The 18,883-nt window shown below is 44.1% G+C and overlaps 1 protein-coding gene across 1 annotated transcript in view; it reads right to left on the bottom strand.

The window, feature by feature from the left end:
• The window catches only part of LOC137412417 (uncharacterized), a 216,647-nt gene extending 200,741 nt beyond the window's left edge, over window positions 1–15,906 (bottom strand). Inside the window, exon 1 of the mRNA XM_078767895.1 lies at window positions 15,432–15,906. Coding sequence (XP_078624021.1) covers window positions 15,432–15,854 — 423 coding nt within the window. The 5' untranslated portion in view covers window positions 15,855–15,906. The remainder of the gene's footprint in view (window positions 1–15,431) is intronic.
• Between the last annotated feature and the right edge of the window lie 2,977 nt (window positions 15,907–18,883).

Raw genomic sequence — 18,883 nt, 5'->3', positions numbered from 1 at the left:
TACTGTGATATTGCTCTAAAATATACATGTTCTTTTCATCATATATTTATATTATTCTTATTCAACCCGGGCGAAGCCGGGTACCTCAGCTAGTATACATATATATTAGTGCCGTGCCAATTAAAAAAATTCACTATAACCAATAACCGATTGGAAAAAAAGAAATCTGCCGATTATACTACCGATTCCGATTATAAAGTAATTAAATAATGACGTTATTTCGCACATTAAGTGTTTATCGTGCTTGATCGGTGCCATTCCATGATTGACGTGTTGACGTTATTGAATGGCCGTAAATGGATACATTGTAAATCCCTTCTATTAATCGACTGGTTCATCGAACAGAACAGCATTCTGTTATTTTTAAAATGAACAATGAGGTACCGTGTGCGGCAATATTCATTCTGATGAAGCAGCATTTACATGGAAGGAAGGAAGGAAGAAAGGAATGAAGGAATGAAGGAAGGAAGTAGGCAAGCAAGCTCATTTGATAAGTTATTGACGGATATAAAATGAATCGTTTCCTGCTTGTCTAATCGTGTGAAAATCAACTCGAATACAAAATAAGAAAATGCAGGAACAGGGAATCTCCGGGTTACAAAGGGATTCGTTTCCGAACAATTATTAATTAATTAAATTAATCGATCACCTGTTCACTCAGTGTTATAAATGGTTTTATCAGCGCATGAGTGTCGGTACTCACCTGGTGATTTCACAAGGTTAATGGAAGAACCAAAACAAGGAAAATTCGTCATCCATGGAACTTGTACCACGGGGTAGCCACTCGATGTAGAGCTCTTTATGGTCCCATTGAAATCACGAATGGAGCTGATGAGAGAATCAGCGGAGAAATGCAAGTGATGGGCACTAGAATGGACGCGATGAGTGGAGAAATGAAACGTGAGATGGGCAAAGCGATGCGCAAGGAAATGACCAGACTGGCAGGAGGGACGGGGAACATGAAGGAGGTGGAAGGACTCATACAGGGGGTAGAAGGACTGACGATACGGCAAGATGAATGAAACAAACAGATGAGGGAAACTGCTGACACAATAAAATAATCAAAAACTACCCAGAGGGAAACCAAGGGGGGAACTGGAAGCCATAAAGAGTCGAAATCACGTGAGATTGCGCGAGAGCGCGTTAGAGCATATCACACTATCACAGCGTCACAGCATCACGTCACAACACGGTGTGATGGATGAAGCAGTAATTTTACAAACTGCATGTAAAATGTGCCTCATTTTCATCGGGGAGCCAGAATATTGTGAGTCCACCTTTAAACGTGAAAAAATTAATTTAACTGACACTTTCATGCACACCTGGAACGTATGACATCAAGACGTACCCGACCAGGAAGTCAGGTACACGGTATGAAGCAAATTAACACTTCTAGGACTTTCAGGAAAGAAGTTGGGATTTGAAGAGGCGGATTTGGGGTGTTTTAACAGGGGTAGAAAAGATCAAGGTCAAGAGATGGTGGTGAACAGATGTTTTAAAGACCTAGTGGGAGGAGTGGGATTGAATAGAGTGAGGGAGTTTGTTCCAGAGGCGGGAGAAAAGCGGAATGAAAGAGTGAAGGTGAGCAGAGAATCTTGATTTTGGCAGTTTTACCAGAAGAGGGTTGCTGGCAGATCTTGTGCGTCCTGCAGGAATATTTGGGGGGCAGAGCACAGACAGAACAGGAGGAGCAAGGCCGGAGAGAAGTCGGTAGAAGACAGAAAGACCAGCTACCTGCCTGCGTTGAGAGAGAGAGAAAGGCCCTCAGACTCAGCTTCATCGCGGGAGATTCCAATGATTATGAATGCTTTGGTTTCAACCGGGTAAACCCGAGCTATGTGTAAGGTAGGAACACAAGCCCAGAGGGGAGAACAGTATTCCATTGAGCTGCGGATGAAAGCTTCGTATGTGGTGAGGAGCTCAGATGTGCCCAGGAAGGACTTTGCACGATGGAGGATGCCCAGCTTGGAAATGTGGTTTTCCCATGAAAGATCATGACAGATAGTGAGACCCAAAAGCTTGAGTGACAGAACTTCTTCAAGAGGATTGTTCAGAAAGTATATGGGAGGGTTGTCCAGATGGTCTTTCCGGAGAGACAAAGAGAGGGTGTGAGATTTGTCAGGATTGAAAGACATGTTCCACTTGTTTGACCATTTTGTGATATTTTCCAGGTCTGCAGAGAGGGAAGAGGCTGCTGCCTGCCGATCTGAGGGTTGGGATAATGGGATATGGAGCGGCAGAGAGTGGAGACATCAGCAAAGAGACAGAGAGGATTTTCCAGAAAAACAAGAAAAAGCACAGGGCCCAGAACACTGCCTTGAGGAACTCCAGCCTGAACAGGAAGGGGAGATGAGAGAAATCCATTCAGGGCCACACGTTGACTACGACCAGAGTGGAAGTCCGCAAGCCATGCGTGGAGATTTCCATGGACACCGTAGGAGGAGAGTTTGGTGAGCAGAGCGGGGTGCCAGACCGTATCGAAGGCACGTGATATGTCAAGGGAGGCAGCTCTGATTTTCTGTTTGGCATTATGGACCTCCATCCATGGTTGAGACAGCAGAAGCATCATGTCCAGAGTATAATGACCTGGTCTGAATCCAAATTGACAATCCGAGATCAAGCCATTGGAGAAGAGGAAGGATTTAATGTCAGAAGCGATGATTGATTCCATGACCTTGCTGATTATTGGGAGCAAGCTGATTGATCTGTAGTTGCTAGGATCTGTTTTTGCACCTTTTTGTGTAAAGCGGTAATGTTGGCTGATTTCAAAGCTGATGGCAGATGACCTTGAGCAAAGGAGAGGGTGAAAAGAACAGAGAGCGGGTGAGATAGAGCGGCAGAGCAGGATTTTAGGACCCGTGGTCCAGTTGATGATGCCGTCTGGTCCAGTTGTAGAATCAGTCGAGGTTTGACAAAATCTTCTCCACCTTGTCAGGAGAGAAGGACACAGAGTCCTGGAGCAGTTGGGTTCGACTGGAAAAGGTGGGTACAGAGAAAGATGAGTTCGGGACACAAGATTTTGAGGCAAACACAGAGTTGAGGCATTCGGCTTTTTCACGTGTGGTGTCAACTGTTTAGCCGTTTGTGGTAAGGGAGGCGATGGAAGGGGAACAAACACCAGAAACAGATTTGACCAGATGCCACCAAGATTTGGAGGGGGGAGACAGGTTTGAGAGTTCAGTCTTGAGAGCAGAGAGATATTGTTTCCTGGCTCTCCTGAGGGTAGACACACAGTTGTTCCGAGCTTTGTGAAAGGAACTGAGATTTCCTTGATTTGGATTAGCCTTCCATGAGGTGAAGGCAAGGTGCTTCATGGCAACTGCCTCACCACAAGATTTGGTGTACCATCGACGGGAGGAAAGGTATGACAACTGAAGACGAGATGGGACAAATCTGTGCATGAGAGAGAGAGCAATTTACTTTGAAAGAATTCCCAGGATGAGTTGATGTCGGAGGCGGTAGAGATGGGAGACCAGTCCAGATGATTGGTGGCTGCTTGAAGACCATGCCAGTCAGCCTGAGTGAAATGTCAGACTCGTTGGCACTGAGGCGGCTCTCTGAGAATGGCCAGAGAGATATCCACTTTAACAAGGAAATGATCAGAAGAACCGATTGGAGCAGAAAAAGAGCAGCAGACATTTGTGGGGGAGTTTGTCATAACCACGTCTAGAAGAGAAGATACTCCATTGACTGAGATCCGGGTCGGGAAATTGACAGATTGTGTCAGTCCCAATGAGTCGCAGAAGTCCTTTGCTGAGGTGCCATGGCTGGTGAGAGAGGAACCCACACCCAGCCAGCTGGCATGATGACAGTTGAAGTTGCCACATATGAGGAAGAGAGAGTTGGGATGAGTAGATAGAAGTTGGTCCATGTTGTCAGACAGCGAAATGTAAATAGAGTCATCACTGTTTGGAGGACTGTGCAGAACACATATGAACAAAAGGTGGGAGTGGAGAGGAAGCCGTAGCCAGAGGTACTCCTGGGGGTGAGGAGGAGAGAGGGCAGTGCAAGGAGAGTGAGGAAGAGAGTTTTTGATAAAGATAGCAATCCCACCACCAGGACGAGGCTCAGGTCTGTCATACCGGAGGAGGGAGTAACCAGGAAGAGATATTAAGGAATCAAATACATCTTGAAGGAGGAACGTTTCTGTTAAGCAGATCAAGTCTGAATTGTCAGAAGCAACCTGAATGGAGAGATCAATCAGGTTTGAGCGAAGGCCCCGGATGTTTGAGGTCCATACCATTAATGAAGAGAGAGGGGGAGCATCGGGTGCAGGACAGGGGAGGGGAGGGGTAAGGTCAGGTGAAGGATGAGAGGGGGAGGTAGGGAAAGCAGTTGATAGTGTGTCAGAGATTACAGAAGAGTTACAAGAAAGGGAAGGATGAGGAGGACGAAAGGTTTGATGGTGATGGGATGAGGCACAGTGAGGGGTTGTTTGAGGGGTGGGTGCAGAGAAAAGTAGAAGGTTGGGGGAGGTGGAGGTATGAGATAGAAGGGAGACGAAGTGGGGAGGAAGCAGCTTTGAGGAGGAGGGGGGAGAATTGAAGAGGGATGGCAGGGGGGGGAGATCTGAAGGGGAGTGGGTTGGGGGGAGTTTTGAAGGGGAGAGTTTAGGAGGGGAGGGGCAAGGGGGGAGAATTGAAAAGGAGGGGGAGGAGGGAGTTTAGGAGGGGAAGTGTGAGGGGGGAGTTTAGAAAGTGGATGATTAATGAAAGACGAACATATAACAAATTGTGTTTATTGTGATTTTGAAGTTAGAGATCCGTTTAAGAATGATAGAGGAGGGGTGGAATGAAGGTGAGTTTAGAGTATAGGTTCTCAAAGTGGTCCCTACCGCCCCCCAGTGGGCGCTGGGAACTTTCAGGGGGGCGCTCGAGAGTCCACGGGCGGTAGGGGGGCGCTGGCAATGATTTGGGGGGCACTGCCGATTTAGAGGAGCAGTGGCGATTTGGAGCGCTCATTGGGCTTCCTGCAGTCTGAACAGGTTACCCGGCGCCATTCGGCAAATTGGCCATCCAATCAATGACCACATTCTTTCCCCCTTCGCATGGTTTTTATGATCACATATTTGCTGATGTCGTGTAGGTATTAGGTTTGACCCGTTTCCATGCCCTCTTCTCAACAGTGGTCGAGTTTCTGTCGGAAATTGATACGGAGCTATCGGAGAAAGTGAATGCGATTGAACATGATGTGGCTTACCTCACGGACATATTCAGTATACTGAATGATGTCAACAAACAACTCCAGGGTGACCATATGACGCTGATTAAAGCAAAGAAAGTGATCGGCGCGTTCGTAACCAAGGCGACTCTGCACAGGGAAACCCTTGGCCGCAGAGATATGTACCACTTTCCCCAGTTGGCAAAGGAACCTGCTGTTTCTGATGAAGAGCTGCTCGTTTATTGCAATCACCTTGAGAAGATTCGTGGAGATATGGAGCAGCGTTTCAGAGACATGCTAGAACTGTCGGTGCCAGCATGGGTGATCAACCCATTCAAGATGTGAAGCGCGAATTACAGGACGACATTATCAACCTCCACAATGATGATGAGGCGAAGGCAAGATTCTCGCAGCATGAATACGGCAAATTCTGGATTCTGGAGCGGGGCGAATACCCCGCAATGTGGACAGAGGCAAAACTGCTGCTGATGGCGTTCCCCACATCATACCTCGTTGAAAGAGGCTTCAGCGCCGTGATGGTGATGCTGACCAAGTATCGAAACCGCCTTGACATTACCAAGAGGGGCAATCTGCGTCTCTACCTCACTGAGATGGAGCCAGACGTTCGTAATCTCGCAGCGAGTCACCAGGCCCACCCTTCACACTAACGGTATTTGGGCCTGTGATAACAGATGCCCAGTTTGCCTCACCTGGACCTGTTCTGCTGAAACATTGTAGGTCGTGCAAAATAAAATAAAAAGTAAAGTAAAATATTATTCAGAAAATATTTGGCTTCTGTTATTTTTGCTTCCTCTCTGCATAAATTCTGGGTGTCCGACCACGAACGATAGGACAAGGGGGGCATTGGGCCGGTCGGTCCAAGAGGGCAGAAGGGGGGGGGGGCGGTAGTCCAAAAAAGTTTGAGAACCACTGGTTTAGAGCATGTAGTGAGGAAGAATTGTAAGAGATTGAATTTTTTTGAAGTGGAATGAGTTGAAGAGGAAATTGAAAAAATTAAATGAGTTGAATGAGTTGAAGAGGAAATTGAAAATTAAATAGGAAGAAAAACAGCATGTTGTAATATACCACTGAATAAAACACTGCAGGGGAAAGTTTAAACATACTTAAATCATATTTAAACAGAACCGTGAAAAACAATCTTATATTCACAAAATACCGACGGGAAGAGGGAGCCTAGAGGGACAACCACGAGTCACCTGAACAGGGCAAAAGGTGGAAGGCAAGGAGATAATGGGTGCGTGGTGAAACAGTGCACATGGACAGAAGCACACGATGAGACAACAGCACACATGGAGAAAAGGGAAATAAATGTTTTTTTTGGGGGGGGGGGGGGATTTAAAACGTTAGACAAAGAGTAGATGATCGGGGAAGTTCGGGGGAGAAGGGAAAAATCTAAGAACCAAGCAATACAGCGAATTAAGGAACTTAAGTTGACAAACACCAACGGGGAAAGCCCCAGGCTACAAGGCCGCGAAGACGGAGCAAACAGAAAACGATTAATAAACTACGAGTTGTAGGAAATTCAAACCAAAACGAACTAGAAACAAACAATAACGCATAGACGATAAAATAACGAGTGGAAATTTGACAAACACACGAATGGAAAAATAACAACTTTTGATGCCCGGAGAGAACAAAAGTCACCACCTCGATCAATTGTAATGTAATTTACTGTAATGTAATTTACATTACTCTGCAATCATTTTATACTTTCTTATTAATCATTTACAAATTACATATGTAAATGAATAAACATTTCTCTATATTTAGTATAATCACTTTGTGTTTAAATTGTTGCCCTGTAACGGAAATTCTCTCTTTCTCTTTCTCTGTAGGTCTACAAAGCCTTTTAAGGGGAGGGGGACCATAGAGCTACTTGCCTATTGTTTGTGATTCACCGGCCCAGCTTCATAGAGGAGGGGCTTGAGGCACCCCATTGCACAAGTGAGTACCCTTGATGGAAGAGGGGTTGATCACTTATTCTCTGAGGTACAAGGTGGATCGCGGATAAAGGACAAATACTTCTATGAAATCCCTAGTGGTACACGGGTGATAATAAAAATTCCTTCATTTAAGATGTTTATTAAAGGGGGGATGAAGGGGATTTCATTAAATCCCTATCCTGAGGGAGGCAGCAGTGTTCCAGGTTGAAAAACCCTGTAACCAAATACCCTGGTGTCTGCTTGTAGGACTTTGAAAAGCTTTTGACACAAATATCCCATGTTTGGCCTTGACAAAGCATTCTTTCCGAATGAGACTTATCCTGCCTTGTCAACTTTGTACAATTTCTCTTCGAGGCGGCAGTCTGTGTCCTTCAGCTACTTTGTCCTAGAGGAAAGTATATTAAGCCGACTACAGGTTGTGGCTGGCTGAAATGTTGGGGCCGGTTGTGTGAGGAACATGATGTCACTGTGATGTTGTGTTACTGGCCTACACGCCACGCCAACGTCTCCCATACATATATTCTTATCTATAATAAACCTCTTGTACGCTGTCCGAGTTTAACAAGGTGCTTATTCCTGGGAAAGGGATTCAAACCCACGACAACAGCACCCCCAAAATAAGCAGAAAGAAGAAGGCTAAAGGGCTGTCAGAAGAGGAAATAAATATTGTCGACAGGTCGAAGGATGAAAGTCCATGGTGCATCAAGAGGGGACTTTAAGCAGCTAAATGCCAACTTCCAACGAAAGCTACGAAACACAAATAAACGTATTTCAAAGAGACATACATGGATATAGAAAGTGACAACAGAGCGGGACAAATCATAGATCTTTTTTAAAAGATCAGTGATATTAATGGAAAGTTTAGGTCTAGGATTGAGGTCCTTAAAAGTAGAACAGGAAAAGATGTGACAGAAGAAACACAGGTGAAATATATATGGAAGGAATAAACGAAAACTCTATACAAATTAGATAGCAATGTGATGGCAACCTTCAAAGAAAGAAAATATGAGCAAGAACCAATAGTGAAAAAATGTGAGGTACTTAGAGACCTGAAAGAGCTGGTAAAATGGAAAAGCCCCAGGGGTGACAAAATTCCAATCAAACTCATTAAGGTAGTTGGGGAAGAGTGAATCAAAATTTTAACAGCGATCAGATTACCGAAAAGTCCACATATCTGGAGCATGATTGTGTGGCCAAAAGGTGGAAACAGTCAGTCTACTACCATTGCCAATGAAAGGAGATGAAATAGAATGTTCAAATTACGGAACCATTGCCTTGATTTCACATGATAGCAAGATATTACTAAAGATCATCCAACACAGAATAGAAGACTTCATGAAGTGCCTGTCTGTCGAGCAAGCAGGTTTCAGAAGAAGAAGAGGTACTGGAGATCAAATTGCAAATCTGAGGTTGATCATGGAAAAAGCAAGGGAGTATCAATGGAAGATGCTACTCTTTTATTGATTACTCACAGGGGTACCCAGGCTTGCTCAGTTCTGTTCTAATCCTGTTGGCATTTTAAAGAAATTAAATATGTTTCTATTTTTTGTGGGGCCTAAAACACTTCCCCACACCCCATAAAGGAATGGAGCTCATTTAATATTACCTTTCCTGTAGCTACAAAGGCCACGGCACTATAGGGTGATTTGAAAAAAAAAATCCCAAAAAATGAAAAACCATGTACAAATATTTCAAAATTTTTTTGGCCTAAACCCCTCCCTTGTACTCACTAATGAACCTCTGAAAGTTTGACGAAGATCCATTTGGCTATTTCTGAGAAAAATATAGACACATTATCTATATCTGTCTCTGTCTCTGTCTCTGTCTCTGTCTCTGTCTCTGTCTCTGTCTCTGTCTCTGTCTCTGTCTCCGTCTCTGTCTCCGTCTCTGTCTGTCTCTCTCTCTCTCCTTTCAATTGTGTTAATCATGAATTGTTATGGATTATACAGAGAGAAACTAAACAGGAAGCTGCAGTAAGACCAGACAGAGTATGGAGAGACAGAAGAGGAAGAGGAAAACCACTCCTCTTGCATCTTCAGATGTAGAGGTCTGCTGAAGCAGTTTCTTCGCTATTGGGCACATTCTTGGACGGGTCGCTACTCCTATACGCAGGATACTCAAATGGCTCATTCTTCCCAGTAAGCTGGTACTCAATTTGCTGCCCTTGGAAGGGTTACAGGCTGCGTCAATCCACCTGGTGTTCATTTAACGGATTGACAGGGGCTTCAACTCAGGACCCTGAGATCTCAAGCCAGCCACCTTAACCGTTAAGCCAACACCAGGCTTATGGAGATACGGAGTGGTTTGGAATTAGAAAAGGGTCAGACATGGCTGCATTCTCTCAGCTTACTTGTTCAATCGATGGTGTATCAACAATGTAAGGTATGCTGATGATGGCACTCTGTTGGCAGAAAGTAAAGAGGCTTGATGAAACTGCTGCAGGCAGTGAAGAAGGAAAGTGAAAAAGCTGGTCTTTATTTAAACCTAAAAAAGACTAAAATCTTGTCAACTGAAAAGATAGACATGTTCACATTGGGAGACCATCAGGTGGAAATAGTGGAATATATCATCTTCCTGGGTTCTAAGGTTGAAATGAGTGGAAAATGTGAAGGAGAAAAGTTAGCATCGAGGAGAATAGCAATGTCAGCATTGACAAGCTTGACATCCTCAAGCAAGAAGAGGATCAGGCAGATTTTATGTGTGTTGGATGTAAGGGGAAAGGCTGCAACCAAGCTGTTTCGGCTAGAATTGCGGGAAACAGTGCAGTATTGGGATGTTTGGAGAAATCTGATCCTATCACTAGAAGTCAGACATCGCTTTACTTTACTGACAGACATTTTTGTCATATAATTATTTGCCCGAACTCAATTAAGATCAGTTTGTTACTTTTTTTCTTTTTTTTTGCAGTATGTCGAGCAAAAAAAGGAAGTGGTCGGAGGATTACGTGCGGTTCGGGTTCACGTGTTTGACGGAACGGGACGGACGTCAGCGTCCTCAATGCATGCTTTGCAATGTCAAGTTGAGCAACTCCAGCCTAGCACCAGCAAAACTACGGGAACACTTCAAAAAACTGCACGGCGAGGGGCAGTACAAAGATGCAACGCTGGATGAATTCAAATTGAAGAGAGTCCGATTCGACGCATGTGCTACCTTGCCCACTCTCGGCTTCGTTCCAATTGACAAACCGAGCCTCACCGCGTCGTATGAAGTTGCGTACCTGATCGCAAAGCAGGGCAAACCGCACACCGTTGGCGAGACACTCATCAAACCGGCCGCATTGAAGATGGCCAACATCATGCTGGGAAAAGCTGCTGAAAACAAGTTGTCTCTCGTTCCACTCTCAAATGACACCATCAGATGCAGAATCGACGACATGAGCAACGACATCCTCGCCCAGGTAGTTGCAGATTTAGTCGCGAGCCCGACGAAATTCAGCCTTCAACTTGACGAGACCACCGACGTTTCGAATTTGAGCCAGCTCAACTTATTTGTGCATTATGTCAAAGGAGACGAGATCAAGGAAGACTTTCTGTTCTGCAAGCCTCTCACAACAACGATGAAGGCAGCTGACGTGAAGAAACTTGTGGACGACTTCTTCAGAAGCAACGGCCTCTCGTGGAACATGGTGTCTGTAGTTTGCTCGGACGGAGCTCCAGCCATGCTGGGATGCAACTCCGGTTTTGTAGCGCTGGTGAAGGCCGATGCACCACACATCATCGTCACGCACTGCGTCCTGCACAGACACGCGCTGGCATCAAAAACCCTGCCTCCAAAACTGGCCAATGTTCTGAAAATCGTCGTTGAAACTGTGAATTACGTGTGAAGCCGTGCTCTGAATCATCGCATCTTCAAAGAGCTGTGCAATGAAATCGGCTCTGAATTCGAAGTCCTTCTCTACCACTCTAACGTTCGATGGTTATCACGAGGGAAGGTAGTGAGCCGCGTTTTTGCCTTGTGTGTAGAATTCGCCCTGTTTTTGCGAGAACACCAGCATTGCCATGCAATGCACTTCCAAGAGTCAGTGTTCATCCTCGCCTTGGCGTACTTGGCTGACATCTTCGACGCACTCAATCATCTCAATTGCCAGATGCAGGGCGGTGGAGGTACTGTTGTGGAGGCAGCGAACAGAGAACGACAACTTCGCGAATTTTTCGCTACTGGACGAGTGCGTGAGTGGGATCGAAGATGAGTCTGAAGTTGGAGGCACTGCTGTACCGGGGGAGCTGAAGCAAGCGATTGCCACGCACTTGGATGAGCTGGGAAAGTCATTCGACAGCTACTTCCCCGACCAAGAGCAATACCCAGCATGGGTGCGGCAGCCGTTTATTTTCGACGTTGCAACGGCAGATGTGAACGACCAATACCTCGACGACCTCATCGAACTTCAGCAGAGCCAGACTCAACAACAACTCTGCGGCACAACAACGCTCTCTACATTTTGGTGCCGCCAAATGGAAGGGTGTCCTCAGATCGCTAAAATTGCAATTGAGATCCTCACGCCGTTCGTTACAACGTATCTCTGCGAGCATGCGTTTTCGAAACTGGTGGACATTAAAACAAAGAAAAGGAGCAGGCTTGCATGCGAAAATGATTTGAGGGTGGCCCTTGCCAAAACAAAACCACCCATTTCCCAAATCGCATCCCGAAAAGAAGAACAGAAAACGCATTAAGATGCAATTCTTCTTAATCTTTTGGTCAAATTTGAGGGTTTCCGCGAGTGTTCGGTGGGTTTCGTTAGGGTTCGGCGCCTTTAAAAAGGTTAAGAACCACTGCTATAGGAATTGAGTTTGAGCATCGTGTTTTTCTTCTCAGCATCCGTGTAAATAAATCCTTTCATTATTTTCCCTGTACATTTTAAACCCGTTTTCGTGTGAGTTACTTTCCGCAGGTTTGAAGACAGCCGGCGGGATCACACAGGTAAGTTCTTCAGCTTCCTCTTCTTCTTTCTTTCCTCCCTCACAGATATAGTACAATCTGCTATTGAACTGAATGCCCAGGAGTAACACTCTATTGCCTTCCGTGGTTATTTCAGCATTAATTGAGAGAACCACACGACAATATATATATATATATATATATATATATATATATATATATATATATATATATATATATATATATATATATATATATATCCTGCAAAGGAGTAGCGACCCATTCAGGATTGTACTCCTTAACCAATCAAATTGCTTTGGCAGCTCCTATGCACCTGGCGGCATGAGAATAATGTTTATTATGCCTCCGCCGACGAAGTCGCCAGAGGCATTATATTTTCAGGTTATCCATCCGGCTGTCCGTTCGTCCGTCCGTCCATGCTAGGTTTTTGTTACCGCGATAACTTGAGAACGGCTGAAGGGATCTTAGTCAAACTTGGTGCAGGTATGTATAATTAGGTAAAGGTGAACTGATTAGATTTTTGGGTCACGAGGTCAAAGGCCAAAGTCTGTAATATGTCTATAACTTGAGAACGGCTGAAGTGATCTTATTCAAACTTGGTACAGATATGTATAATGATGAAAAGATTAACTGATTCGATTTTGGGGGTCAAGAGGTCAAAGTCTGTAACAGGTCTATAACTTGAGAATGGCTAAGGGATCTAATTCAAACTTGGTACAGATATGCATGATGATGTAAAGATTAAATAATTAGATTTTGGGGTCCCAAGGTCAAAGGCCAAATGTCAGAGGTCATGTCAGGAAAAAATGTGATAACTTGTGAACAGCTGAAGGGATTGAAATTAAAACTTGGTTCAGGTATGTATAATGATGTAAACATGAACTGATTAAATTTTTGGGGTCAAGAGGTCAAAGGTCAGAGGTCATGTCAGGTAGAAATGTGATAACTTGAGAACAGATAAATGGATTTGAATCAAACTTGGTACAAGTATTGTAACGATGTAATAATGTGGACGGAGGCATATCAGTCGACGTCGTGACGTCTAAGAGTGCCATTCTAGTTATATACATATATATATGTATGTATATATATATATATATATATATATATATATATATATATATATATATATATATATATATATATATATATATATGTATGTATGTATGTATATGTATGTACATACATACATACATATATATATTTATATATATATATATATATATAAATATATATATATATATATATATATATATATATATATATATATACTGTATATATATATATATATATATATATATATACTGTATATATATATATATATATATATATATATATATATATATATATATATATATATACATATATATATATATATATATATATATATATATATATATATATATATATATATATATATATATATAATGTGTGTGTATATTTTATATACATATACGGACTTGGCATTTAATATGGAATTTTTTTTTTTCTTGACTTGGGTTTACTTTCTGAACTCAGTATATCAACCTGGTGAGTTTATTTTACCCTTCGGTGATGTCTTTGTTAAAAGAACCATGTCACTGATTGTCTTTCACAGCAAGAAGTCAATAACAGGATTATATCACAGGAAGCGTGACAAGATGTAAGAACAGGTACATTTGACGATTGGCTTCACAATCGGGTATATAAGGGTTGTTGCGTTCTGTATTGGTGGAAAACAACTGCTGCACGTCTACAAAAGTTATTGCCGCTTCCTCTGGAGATGGTCTGTCAACTTGACAATGCTGTTTGTCATGGAGTGGTGGCTTTACGAAATTCTGGCATGAAACAGCGTGCTATTGCTCGGCAGTATGGCATCGCTCAAGGTCAGGTGTCAAAGATCCTGAAACGAATGCTCAGAAGGGTGTCCCTACTCCAATACCGAGGCCAGGACGTCCACGCAGAACCACAAGGAGAGATGATCGCCAGCTGCACCGGTTAGTCTGCAATGGCCGTACCAAGTCAGCTAATCGGCTTAGGGCTGAGTGGCAGCAACTGACAAATGTGCCTGTATCCAGAAGGCTAGTCAACCAACGACTAGTTCAAGCAGGCTATCGTGCCAGGCGTCCCCTGAGAAAGCCACGCCTGACCAGACAACACAGCCAGCGCCGATTGCAGTGGGCCAGAGAGCACCGTCAATGGCAGCCAGGACACTGGAATCACGTGACCTTCAGTGACGAGTCTAGATTTCTGGTCTATCGTCAAGATGGCCACGTCCGAGTGCACAGACAAGTGCATGAAGCCCACAAGGAAGATTGTATAGTGCCAAGAGTCCAAGCTGGAGGTGGTGGGGTGACCATTTGGGCTGCTTTTCATGCAGGGGGCAAAACTGACCTGGTTGTTCTGAATGGAAACCTGAACCAGTTCAAGTACAGGGTCATTCTGAAAGAAACATTGCTTCCATTTGCTCGTGCAGCCTTTCGAGGAAACTTTGTCTTCCAAGATGACAATGCACGGCCTCATCGTGCTCGCATGATCCAACACTTTCTTGCTGACCGTGGTGTAGAGCATATGGAGTGGCCTGCCATGTCCCCGGATATGAATCCGATGGAGAACTTGTGGGCAGAATTAACGCGTCAAATCGACAACTTGGACCAGCAGCCTACCTCTGTGCGTGAATTGCAGCAGACTATTGTCACTGCATGGCAAGCGATTCCTGTCCAAACCTTGGCAAATCTCGTGAACAGCATGCCTCAACGTGTACGTGCTATCTTGAATGCTCGTGGGGGTTACACGAAGTACTGAACTGTAATTTTACTGTCCGTAATCCCAGTCATAATTTAGCTTTTGTTTTTGTTGAAATTTTTTTTGGCTAATGTGCAAAATAAAGAGATACTTCTGGAAAACGTACAGAAGTTTAACACTGTACTGTCCATGAATTGAGTTCGATATCAGTTTACATCACTTTCAAGGATCAATTTATTTGCTTCGAAATGTCAAATGTGGTTTTTGTTTCTTTTAAAGGTCACATTAACAAAATCTAGAATAATTTCAACATAATTCCAATGAACTTTTGGTTCTAAGTCATCTTGAAAAGTAAGTTCACCCCCACAAAAAAAATATTCCATATTAAATGCCAAGTCTGTATTTGGATATATTATTTGCACAGGCACAATTAAACATTTGAATACAGATATAATTATGAAATATATACTAATGGGTTCATATTGGGTTCATAAATGAGTAATATGTAATTCTCATACACGTTTTTTATTGCCATTCTCATAGACGTATCTCAAAAATGATTATAATTAGAATAGTAATAATGATATTACTAATAGTGATGATAATAAATGACTGTACTGGAACAATAGATATTAATTCCCTCGATCAGATATTTCGATTGTACGGTAAACGTTCCGTCAGTCTCACCTTGAGTGCGAACCTTTGACCTGTGAGCTTGTCCACACACTCCATGACCTTTCCATTTGCCCCTAGTCCCAGGACTCGGCCGGTCACCGTAAAGTCCTCTCCGATGGGGTTTCGCCGCATGCACAGAGCGCTGACTCCTGATCCGTTGTTGCGGTTTCGCTCCTCTTGCGGAGAGACGTGCGCATCGCCGTTCATCGGTGGGGAACGGTGGTCGCACCTGAGGGTATCCCGAGAGACGGAACTCCCTCTGTGCTCCAAATATTTGGATATTCGGTCCTGGTGCCACCGCCGATGCCAGAAATGGATGCGCACGCTACTGCGGGATGCTCGTCCGTTGATAATCGCACCAACTGAGCGAGCGACGTTGTGACGTTTTCCCGCGTCTATCTGATCGATGTTTTGCCTGCGCTTGCAGTTGTACATCTGCTTCCCGCGTCTGTCTTATTTCCGATGCCTCTATCGCATGCACCGAGGACGCGCACGCATTGAGGGCACGCACGCAAACCCGCGTCACCGATCCTCCCGACGCCACGCTCAAAACGTCATCACGCAAGCCTTGACTTGAGGGCATGGACAAGTTGTATTTCAGATTATTTTCCACCAAAGGAAAAGCAAACTTACACTGACCACTCTAACATGAGACGATATGTGTTAAGTTCAACTTTATGTGACCTAAATTTGCATCATTCGCATGGTCGTTTCGAAACCTATAATAGTGTTTGTTGCGACTCTTCTTCAAAATGTGATTGATTGAAGACCATACAATTATAACCAGGCTAAGTCACATTTTAGTCATTTCGAGAAAAACGTGAAAAATATTTTGAAAAACGTGAAAAACGTGAAAAACGAGGGAAAAATAAAATAAAATGTGACTTAGCCTGGTTATAATTCTATGGTTTTCGATTGGATTCTGTAGGTGCAGCGTGGACAGGAGTGCAGCGCGGACAGGAGTGCAGCGCGGACAGGACTGCAGCGCGGACAGGAGTGCACCCACAACGCTACGTAAACGATGGTTGCCATTTGTGTTTTATTTAATACAGGTTTCGTTCAAGCGGAATTTAAAAGCATTAATTCAGAAATAAATTCATTAAAGTTACACTGTATTACTATATTTAACATCTTAAACAAGAAAATAATAAAAACATCTTAAACAAGAAAGAGCTATCAGAGATTGTAGACCCTTGCCAGAACGTGTGTGGTTTTGTATATATATATATTAATTATTTATATATACAGTATATATATATATATTTTTTTATATTTATTAATTTTTTTAAATTGATATATGTGGGAACGTTCCCCCCCCCACCCCCCCTAGACCAGGAATCGAGCCCTGGTCCTCTGGTGAACTGTACCAGTGCTCTGCCATCTGAACTATCAGGGCGACCCTGACCAATCATGCAATTTTCCCCTCACATATAATTGCCACTCTCTTTCCGTCACTGCTTCCGGGGTACTCGCTGCCAACCATAGGAGTACCAACGGCCTGCTCACGAGAGGGTCTTCCTGCAATGGGGGAACAAATCCACGTCCGCTATTATAAACAACACTGGGGGGCGTAGTGAAACAATGCTCCCACCGGCGGAGTTTTGGGGGAGAGGGCAGAGGGGGGCAATTCCCCGGCCCACCTTAATTTTTTTCAGTAGTTTACAATTAAGATAAAAACATCCCGTATTTAAACGTGAGTAACAATAATGAACGTAAACTGAATTTGTGATTTCATGTATACTGTAACTACACGAACAAACTTTAATATTGGAAGTCAGACCGAGCTACCCATTATTAATATTAAGCCCTTGCTCCCCCTCCCCCCCAAATAGAGAGGACAAACTATGCCTATGAATGCTTCTATGGTTGGCAGTGAGTGCCCCAGAAGCAGCAACGGAAAGAGAGTGGAATTCTAAATGTGGGAAAATTGCATGCTTGGTCAGGGTCGCCCAGATAGCTCAGATGGCAGGGCACTGGACTGGGCTTGATTCCTGGTCGGGGCACGTAATTTTCCCACATAAATCAATTTAATTATTTATGATCCTGTTCATTAATGTTCAGTTATATATATATATATATATATATATATATATATATATATATATATATATATATATATATATATATATATATATATTGTTACGGTTTTTAGAACCTTCACTTTGTAAATTTAGTATTAAAATTTCCTATGTACATTTCCCCTTTAATTGGCTGTTAATTGAAATGAGTGCACCGTAGCTAGTCCATGTACAAGCACGTAGGCCACCATATACCCTTCTAAATAGTTATTTCCTTATTATGTGTATTAGCTTAAGGCTCTGTCTCCCATTAATTGACACTGCATTGCACCGAATTGAAATAAGATAGGATCCCTCCGATGCCCCCATGGCCTCTTCAAAGTGCCAGTAACTTTGGGCGGTTTTCTTCACCCCAGGACTCCATTACGCACGCGGTCAACTCGGGGGAGAAGGGCGTGGCCGGCCCATCGTCTTCAGGAGGTGGAGCCAGGAAGCCCTTGTGCCTAACCAGGACTCGATGGGCACGGCTTGGTAAGGTGTGGTCATGGCTTGGTAGGGCGTGGCTATATAACCCGTGGGGGGAGAGCCCCCACCAGCAGACGATTGAGGAAGGAGATGACCGAAGCAGATGACCGAGGAAGCCCCCACCAGCGGATGACCGAGGAAGCCCCCACGAGCAGATGAGTAAGGAGTCCACCGCAGCGGAATCCACCGCAGCTTTGAGACCACCGCAGTTTTGACCCCCTGCAGCTTTGAGCTTTGACGGCAGTTGCGGCCGCGAAGCAACGCCGCCATGCGAACACACTTGAGGAGGGTCGGCGGCTGCTCACCTCGAGCTGCGCGATCACACCAACCGGACCCGCATCCTTCCCACCTGTGATCCCACCTCCTCGTCCGTCCAGCCATCCACCTCCTCCCATTCATTCCTGCTTCATTCCCCGTGTAAGTCTGATTGTCGTCTGTCCTTCGTGTTGTCCCTCGGAATAAGTAAGACTGTATAGGTAAGTTAATAATTGCACTGTGTCTTCTCCTCCTTCTGTCTTTATTTTCGTTTCTTTCCTCAACCTTGGTTCCTTTGATTGTGTAAATAGTAATTGGTTAATAAATCCCTGTTCTTCCTACCTTGCCTTCTTTCCTTTACACCCGTTTCGTTTTAGTGATTTCCCCATTGAATACCGGTGGCACGATTTGACCAACGTTTAGGATCGGGTGTAGTATTGCTAATGGTTCGAGCCGAGGCTGCTAATCCGCTCGGCAAATAACATCTTGTCCGCGGTCTCGAACGAGGTTGCTCTCCTGCCTCTCTGGAGGGAGCTGGGCAGCTTCAGGACTCACGTCGGTCAGTCACAGACAAGGGGATTAATCCCCCCTTTGTAAGGGGAAAAAGGGCCGACGGTGAGATCCGCAACAATTGGTAGTCAGGAGTTGGGATTCAAACCTGGGACT

The sequence above is a fragment of the Myxine glutinosa genome, chromosome 1 (genome assembly GCF_964187855.1).
Source record: "Myxine glutinosa chromosome 1, kmMyxGlut1.1, whole genome shotgun sequence".
Lineage (NCBI taxonomy): Eukaryota > Metazoa > Chordata > Myxini > Myxiniformes > Myxinidae > Myxine > Myxine glutinosa.
The sequence above is the reverse complement of the archived record's forward strand: the minus strand, read 5'-3'. Positions and strand labels throughout refer to the sequence as shown.